The sequence below is a fragment of the Cannabis sativa genome, chromosome 7 (assembly GCF_029168945.1).
Source record: "Cannabis sativa cultivar Pink pepper isolate KNU-18-1 chromosome 7, ASM2916894v1, whole genome shotgun sequence".
In the NCBI taxonomy this organism is placed as follows: Eukaryota; Viridiplantae; Streptophyta; class Magnoliopsida; order Rosales; family Cannabaceae; genus Cannabis; species Cannabis sativa.
In genome coordinates this window covers 2,816,577-2,826,336 of record NC_083607.1, presented here as the reverse complement: position 1 = coordinate 2,826,336, position 9,760 = coordinate 2,816,577, and the positions used below count along the sequence as shown (strand labels likewise).

General features: G+C 30.7%; 1 protein-coding gene across 1 annotated transcript; it reads left to right on the top strand.

Annotated features, from left to right (window-relative positions):
- The first annotated feature begins 483 nt into the window (after positions 1-483).
- Positions 484-2,993, top strand: LOC115697428 (WEB family protein At2g38370). Its single transcript, XM_030624427.2, has 2 exons — positions 484-1,008; positions 1,284-2,993. The coding sequence occupies exons 1-2, from the start codon at positions 724-726 to the stop codon at positions 2,802-2,804; spliced, it is 1,806 nt and encodes a 601-aa protein (XP_030480287.2). The 5' UTR covers positions 484-723; the 3' UTR covers positions 2,805-2,993.
- Positions 2,994-9,760: the final 6,767 nt, after the last annotated feature.

The following is a 9,760-nucleotide window of genomic DNA, read 5'->3' as shown; positions in this document are numbered from 1 at the left end:
ATTTATAAACATTAAAACTGCACATTTATTAGTACGAGAAGAGAAGATTTCCTTTTCAAAATTCAATATAGTACATAAACACAGTAAAAAAAAATAATAAAAATATATAAAAATTGTCCTATTCAAAGAGTAACTTTTTCAGTTGTGTTAGGTTCCCAATTCCCAAGTCCCAACGGCCCAAACCCACTAGTGGACCACAACACCCCCAACTTTTTCATCATTACTGGGCCCTTTAAGGCCCATTCAAATGTTTCCGTTGAAACCCAAAATTATAATTAATTAATTTTTAATTATTATATTAAACAATAATCCAAACTCCAAAGTACTAAGCTAAGCCAAAACAAACAAACAGAGCCTTCTTTCTTTTTTTATTAATTTTCCCATTTTGGGCTCAGACTCAGTACTTAAAACCCTTAATTTACCACTTTACCCTCGGCATATTTCGACCGTTGATTAGGGGTAGTTTCGGGATTTTAATAAATACAAGCCTTATTATCACCAACACTCCATAGCTGAAGCTCGCTCTGTTAGAAAATTCTCAAAAATGGGTTTGTGTCTCTCTACATTGTGGTAGTGTTGTACTTCATTTTAGCTTTGTGAATCGTTAATGGTGTTTTTGTTAGTGTAAATCTCCATTGTAGAGCTACAGAACTAGGCGTATCTTGGTGTTTTTTTGTTTAGGGTCGTGACAGTGTAAAGGTGAAGTTTTTATTTTTGGCTACAATGACGGAAACCCTAGATTCTGGATCTCGAGGGGTGTTGGGTGAAATAGTGGAGATGAATTCGAATGTAATGGAGCTTGATCAGAGTAATGTTTTGAATGATTCGGGTTCGAAAATGAGGTTAGACAGGAAGAACAGTTCTGAGACCGATAAGGGTTTGAGGAAGAGAGCGGAGATCGATACTTCGGCTCCGTTTGAATCGGTGAAAGAAGCCGTAAGTCGTTTTGGTGGAATTGGTTACTGGAAACCCTCTCATTCTTCTAAGCTTTCTCAACAACATCATGAGGTTCTCTTTCTCTTTCACTTTCTCTCTGTTTTTTAATAAAGAATTTAAAGTAATGAATGATACCTTTAATGTGAGAAATGATCAAATGGGATTGTTTCTTTGAGTTTAAATTTATGAACTTTATGAATTTTGAGCTTCATTTCCACCATTGATGAAAGTGGGGTTCCTATAAATGTGTAGTACTAAGTAAATTCAGTTTATATGTATAAATTTTGGAGTGAAACTATGTTTGTTGTTTAACATTACTTGACTTTTTTGTGTTCTGTTAATGTCAGTATGAGGTGGTGGAAGAGCTTGATATAACAAAATTAGAGGAGCAGGCATTGCATTTGGAGAAAGATTTAATCATCAAAGAAAGGGAAACCTTGGATGTTTTGAAAGATTTGGAGAAGACTAGAATGAATATGGAAGAGTTGAAGCAAAAGCTACAGAAAGAAGCTGCTGAAGTCAATCTAGCTCTTCAGGCTAATGCAGCTGACAAGAATGTGAATGAAGCAGATAAGGAAAATCGTGGGGATGAGGGAAATTTTTGTGCTCCTGTGGAAAGCATAAACACCACCTGCCCTTCATCAGCCCCGGGTTTGATCTTAATGGAATTGAAACAGGCAAAGCTGAATCTTACTCGGACTACAACTGATCTTGCTGATATTCGATTTTCTGTTGATGTTTTCAACAAGAAGTTGGAGAAAGAAAGACTTTCGCTTGAGAAAACGCGTGAGAGATTAACTCAGAATTCTTCGAAGATATTATCGCTTGAAGAAGAGCTTAACCAAACGAAAGTGAAGTTGCAATTGGTGAAGGATGCTGAAAGTAGATGTGTTTCTGATAGCCCATCAGATATTTCGAAGGAGCTTCAAAGGTTGAGTTTTGAGGTTGATCAGTTCAAGCAAATGGGAGAAGCTGCTAGATCAGAGGTTTTGAGAGCAACACAGGAGATTGAACAGACGAAAACTAAGATAAAAACAGCTGAAATTAGGTTGATTGCAGCCAGGAAAATGAAGGAGGCTGCTAGAGCAGCTGAAGCTGTTGCTCTTGCAGAGATTAAAGCTATGTCATATCCTGATGGCTTGTCTGGAGGTGGAGATTTTTCTCAAAATCAAGGAATTACTCTTACATACGAGGAGTATTCGTCACTGATCTGCAAAGCTCGAGAGGCTGAAGAACTGTCCAAGAAGAGAGTAGTGGATGCTATGAATCAAGTTGATGATGCAAACATTTCGAAAATGGATATTTTGAAAAAGGTAGAAGAGGCAACTGAAGAAGTCAGAACCAGTCAAAAGACACTGGAAGAAGCTCTGAGCAGAGTGGAAGCAGCAAACAGAGGGAAACTAGCAGTTGAAGAAGCTCTACGCAGATGGAGATCCGAACATGGTCAAAGAAGACGCTCTTCGGTTCATAACTCAACCAAATTTAAGAACTCTCACCCGTCTCACCACCGAAGAGATTCACGTCTCCTCGATGTGAATGGACTACACATGGTGACTGATGGGTCAAAACCTGTTTTGAAGCCAACATTGTCAATTGGACAAATTCTAAGCAGGAAGCTGCTGCTGCCCGAAGAGCTTGAAATGGGATTGTCTGGAAAAGGTTCTGGAAAACCAAAGGTTTCATTGGGTCAAATGCTTGGTAAACAAAATGGTGATATACCATCTTCTTTGAGACCTGAGAAAGAAAATTGTAACAAGCAATTTTCTTGTAAGAGAAAGAAGTTTGGATTTGCTCGTTTTTCACTACTCTTGACTAATCAAAGTAAGAAGAAGAAGAAGATGTCAATGATGAACTTGAACTTGAGGTAATGCAATGAATCCTTCATTGTTGATCATATTATATTCCTAATTATCATTAGTGTTGTTTGATTTAATTGTTGTATCTGCTTACTGTTATTTCTATCCTTGATTGTAAAAATGTTTGTGATATATATGTTATATATCTCATGTCATATGCTTTTAACATATTAATATATATATATCTAAGCTTTGTATTCAGAGTTGTTTCTTTCTTATCTAATCTGATGCAATTTCTCAAGTTTGCAAGTACTGATTGTAATGTATATAATATGTAAAATTGGGATTTATGATTAGCTCAATTACACTCTTTTAATGCTAAACATAAACATTATGATGTCTCTTCACTCCACTATAATTAGTGTTTATTTTATAATTTGGTAACATTTTTCAATACCATAATGTTGTCGAGCCACCTAAAGTTGATTCTTTGAATATTAATAGATGGTTTTATTGACTTAATTCTAATGAAATAATTTATCATATGGTGGGACATGTAATGTGAGAGAAGTTATTATTTATAAAAGTTGGATGAAACTGAAGGACATAATCACTATAGAATATAGATGTATATTTACATAGAGATTTTCTTTTCGATTTATTATGGTTTTTTTTTTTTTGGTGGGATAAAGGGCCAAAATTGGGGCTCACTATACAATTCTTTTATAAAAATAAAGATAAATAATAATACAAATTTTGTTTTGAATTTATAAAAAAAAAAAAAAAATTTGAATGTAACAACTAATATTTACTTCTTTCGGACTAATAATTTAGAATCAGGTCCTTATATGTGTTTGTACAAACAAAAGTAAAAGAAAATTACAATTTTACAAACATTAAGTTATTATGCTGCTATATAAATATCTAAATTTAATTTTCGGTTGCATATGAATATTTAATTTTAATTTTTGATAGTAATATACTTAAGTTATATTTTTAGAACTTCTGTTACCTAGCTATTAAGTGTCAAGTCAATAGCCACGTGACAATCTCTAATTGTTCTATGTCATTAAATTTTTATTTTTTATTTAAAAATTAATTTAAATATACTAATAAGAAAATGACACATGTATAATAGTTTGACAATTCACGATCGAGTACCTACAGAAGTTTTAAAAATATAACTTAAGTATTATACCGTCAAAAATAAAACTTAAATATTTATCTGCAACTGGAAGTTAAACTTAAGTATTTACGCCACAAATTACTTAATATCATATATCATATGTATTAGGATTCGAAATCTAATCCCCCTAGAGAGTGAATCAAATCGAAAAGTCAATTGTACCAAGTCTTACTTTTGTTAGTTACTAACAATTAACAAAAATGTAGGGCTTTGAGCTTTAAGGGACAATAGGCCATCGAATTGTGAAATTATAGTATTGAATAGCTCATCGAATTGGGGCTCATGCAAGATTGTTGTATTGAACTCATCGAATTGTCAACGTTTGACAATTTTGAATTTTTTTTTATTTTTTGGCAATGAAATTCTTGAGTTTAAGAAGGCACTGTAATTAATCTTTTTGTCGTTGACCATTTTGATATTTCTTTTATTACACATTTATGATGTATAGAAAAATTCAAACAATTTTTTAAAAAAGAAACCCAAGTACGTACTAGTTTGTTACTCTTTAGAAAACTCATTGAATTCTTTGTCAATTGTGTTTTTCTCGAGAATAAATAGCCAAACATGAAACTTCAAATGAATTTATATCGAAATCCAACCATACGTGCCTCTTAGACAACTTTTGTTTGGGTTATACTCTCAAGTATATCTATGAAGCAAATTCATATTTCCAATAACATAAATTCTAGCTCTTGATGCTCATTCAAACATTTACAAATTAAGTAGCATGTGTGGTCAAATGTCAACACTAAAGTCATGTATCAATGTCTCTTGTTATGCCATATTCAATATTATTTGAGCTCCCTCTATGGCTTGAGAACTCTCATAAGTCTATGATCTAATCTTTTAAGTCTATGATCATGCCTTAACAAGCCCTCAAGAGAGAAGTATTGTAGTAGCATATAAATTTGGGAATAGGGATCACGTGGGTGGGTTGTCCCTAATTTTAAATTTAAGTAAAAAATAATTTGTCCCATCAATCAACTAAATACATATAAAGAGTCACATATATATATATGGAACTCTTCTTAATGGGTATTACTCATGAATAGTTACTAAACAAATTTAACTATAAATATTAATTTTAAAAATATCAAACCTTCGAATTTTGATCTAATAACGAATAATGAAATCACAAATTTAAATTTCTCTACTTAATTTAACTACTTAATTAAAAAATAAATAAATAAATGTCTCTTTTTACACTATATCAAAAATATGTTCATACAAAAATATTTAACTCAAACTCAACTTTTTCTTTTTTTATTTTTCTTGCTAATTTTTTTTTTTTACCGATGGAACAATCTCAGCCCATATGATATAAAAATGAGAGATTTTTTTAATTAGATAGAAAAATTAAGCATAAAAACTCAAAATTTTCTAATTTTATTCATTCATGGGTAGTACCCATTAAAAGTGCACCCATATATATATAAACACATATATAAATTTTTAAGAATGAAATCATGGAGTGAGTTGGAAATTTAAGTAAAAAAAAAAAAAAGATTGACATGAAAGTGACATAAAAGTCATCAATCAACTTTTACAAACTTTTTTTTATACATATAAACACATATATATTATTAAGCTAAATTACATAGGCTTGCTCAAAATTCAAAAAAAAAAATAGTATACACAGTGAAATTGTAATAATTGACGTGTAACAGTAAAAAAGAAAGGGTAAATATCATTTTGGACCCTATGTTTTGCAAAAATTACAGATTGGACCCTGTGTTTTGTTAAATGATAAAATGGACCCTATATTTTCTAAAATAGTAAAAATAGGACCCTGAGCTCAATTTTTGACAACTTTTTTTTTTTTAATACAACCAACTTGAAGACAATGCTTAATAAGAACAGATACAAAAAATGTAAACAGTTTTGTCATAGCACTTTTAGATCGGATTAAAATTAAACTTTATTTTGACAAAAAATCAATTCAGGGTCCTATTTGTACTATTTTAGAAAATACAGTGTCCATTTTGTCATTTAACAAAACACAGGGTCCAATTGGTAACTTTTGTAAAACAGAGGGTCCAAAATAGTATTAACCCAAAAAGAAATAAAATGAGAAAAATCAGTATAAAGTGTAAATTTCTTAATTTTTTAAGCAAGGTGGACCTTGAATTTAGGTGGATCCTAAACATAGGTTTAGTCCGCCTTAGTCCAAACTGAGCCTATATCTTTTTTAAGCAAGGTGCAACTATCTAATGCTTGCATTATGCTAACAAGTTCTATAAGAAGTTACATGCACTACATGTGTTATGTTGTGTTAGGTTTATGGCCATTGACAACATCTCTCAAAGGTCTAGGTCATGTTCCTTGTAAGCAACATATCGACAAATGGAGGAACACAAACATCTAAACCTTTTTAGTAGCATACTATTCACTAGTCCACATGACTAGTAATATCCCGTGTAGCGCACTTATATTAGGGCGAGTGGTGGAGAGATGAGACTAGGTTCCACTTTTCAAGCACTCCTAGCTTTTAATAATCTATAGGAACATATATATGCATATAATCATCTTCATATATCAATTATTCGAGTATTGCAAATTCTACTACTTTATTTCAACATTATAAATAATTAATTGTTTTTAATCATTATTAAAATAAATTATTAGTAAAATTTGATATTAAATTATATTAATAATATCAATATCAAAATGGAATAATTTTTAGCATTTTATTTTTTTTAATAACTTTATAAGTACTTTGTGTTAGTTTCTATATCACTCATAAAATATGCAACAACAAAATTCAATTCTATAGATAAACATATTACATATAATTATAAGTGTATAATTATAGATCTAAAGAATACCTTTGTTGATTCAAAGAGAAGAATTCAAATGGCGGAAGCGTACCTTAATTCATAGATAGTGATGATCTTAATCCATCTTGTAGAGATAATCTTTGTGGTGATTTTGGGTAATGATCTTCCAAGAAAACAAGACTTAGGTTTTCTAATTTTCTCTCTTGATGGGGGAAGATGAGAATAGAAATTGACACTTGTTTCTTGGGGACCACTACCAATTTATAACCTCATAGCTAGGTTATTAATTTTAAGTATTTCTAATTTAGCCCCTCAATAAATTAGAAATATCGCTTAGGGTATCTACACATTTAGCCCATGACACTTTAATACCCAATGACCCATAATTACTAAAATGATCACTTTATTTTGGGCCAAACTTCAAATAGCAATACACTAATATACATATGAGCCCATATTGAGGATTTTAATCCAACAATCTCCCACTTGGGCTACATATGTTTTCTGATAGTGTGTAACCTTATAAGCGCTTAACTTTTGCTATCATAATTATAGGTATTTCAAAACAATCTCGTCCATTAATTATACTAACATAGGATCAAAGCGGCCTTCGCAACATTTATCGTAGCTAAACTCATCAATGGTCACGTATATCAATATAATCAAATGACATAGATCAATCATGGATGCGTAGCATGAAAATTACATGCAAATGTGATCTTAGCATGTCTATTTCCAACTGGTCCTCCTTAATTGAGATCAATTCTTTATTAATTCTTTCTAACCTTATACTTAAACCTCAATAGAAAGAATACATTCAGAGTACTCAAAACTTAAATCCATACTTTATCTGCAGAATCAAACCATAAATATGTATCAGCTTGATAGAACATCTCAAATACAAACTCCCACTAAATCAGCACAATCTTAAATAATACCACATCCATATATGAGCAATACGCTCCTGAAAAGCCTTAAGTGGTATATTCTTAATGATCCAGATCACACAAAATATGGAGTTTGTCCTTATTATGTTCTATAGACACCTTATTACTCTGAACTTTATTTTAATAACAATTAGCTCAAAGTCAATGTGCCTTTGACCTCATAAAGTTCATGTTGTTATTAAAATGCAAACTGATTGATTTATTGTCACAAAATATATCTTTAATAGCTTTCAATACCATTCTTAATTTTTTTTTTTTTTTTTTTTTTTTGCAGCCATATGTGACAAAAATCTCACAACTAAAAGCTTTATAAGATCAGAATTAGAAATCTTAATGATCTCCAACATTTTCTGTTTTCTAATTTCTGATAAGTGAACATATAGTATTTTGTTCTCCTTAAATTCCTTATAGTTTATTTGGCTGCATACCGAAAGTTCCTTATATGGTTACTTAAATATCTATCCAACATTCTTAATATGCATAAGTACAAATACATACATGCTTTATAAGTAATTCCTTACATGCAAGACATAATGTGCATCTCTCCACATTGCAATTTGCATCCCTCTTGATTATAAATATTTATTTATAACCAATTAGTTTTACACCTTATAGCAATAGGAAAAATACCAAAAAATTTATTGTCTCACATCAATTTGTACTCTTTATTTATGATATCAGTCCAGTTTCGAGAGTCGGAACCTTCATGGCATGATAAAAGTTGATTGGATCATTGTCTATCATTCCATTATTTCCTTATGTCCTTTCTCTCCTGGATTTCTTTAATGACACTAACCTTTGAGGTTGTTGAGTTTGATTATCTGAAACATTTACCATATCTTGAATGAGAAGTTGTTTGATATTGTCTTATCAAGGTTCTGGATTCACTTATTGATCAATGAAAGTCATGAAAAACTAAACATTGTCAAAAGTGATAGTTGGAATTGAGTTTAACGTCAATTTCTTCTCAAGAACAATATCTATAATAATCTTATTTCTCCCCCAAACTCAACATCCTTAAAATTATTAAAGTTTCTCGTCTCAAAATTGAACCATAATGTGGGATCACAAAAATTGTAGCTTTTTTAATTACTAGAGTATACAGTAAAGTATAGTTCCTTACTATTTTGGAGTCCGTATTGCTTTTATGAGGCTTATAAGACCTCATCTTAATCGAACATCCACAAATAGAATATATCTATATGTTAGACTATGAGTCTAACCACAACCTTAGTTTATAAAGAGTTTTAACTTATACTTTACTTGATACACAGTTCAGAATTTATGTTGCATTCTTAAGTGTTTCTCCCCAAAAACGAGTTTCATGACGAAGAATGAATTATCACACTTCTAGTCATGTCCTTAGATAAATGTTAATTACATCTCTCAAATACCCTTCATGTTAGGTTTGCCTAACATTTTGTATCGGAAGATGAAATTACATTTCTTTAGTATTTGTGCAAAATAATCTTAGACGTTATTCACTTGATTCGTCATACCTCGCATGGTAGTGTTAACCATCATAGTTAGTTTCAACGATTTTAATTTTCTTACCTAGTTGATTTGTCAACTATGGTTTAAAAAATTTAAAAGAAACGTCTAAAGATTAATGCCTTATGAACAAAACAAGTTTCATTAGTCTGAAGACAAGATACTATTATTGATCATTCCATAAAACCATGAGGAAAGATCTACCAAAATATAGCATAAATTCTTAGATAATGAAACTTTTATTTTGTCGCTTGATTTCTTTATGTTTGTTTGTTACCCCTTTATAAAATCTAAAATTTATTAAATCAAGGGATCAAGAATTCTATTAAAAATAAGTCCTTCTATTCTCCTTTTGGGAGATATAATCTTAATACTTATACCAAAGTATAATAGAATTCTCATGATTCAATTTATATTTTGTACCATAAGAGAAATTATAAGGTTTCTTTATATGAGGCAAATTTCAATAAATTCATAAATTAAAGAGCTAGTAGAACCAATATTGGAAAAGACTTTTAAATTCTAAATGAACAAGAATGTCCTAACTTATTCAAAATAGAATTCAAAACCAAAACTCATCTAGGTGATGATACTGTATAAGTCTTTTCCAAATCCAAAAAATAACTA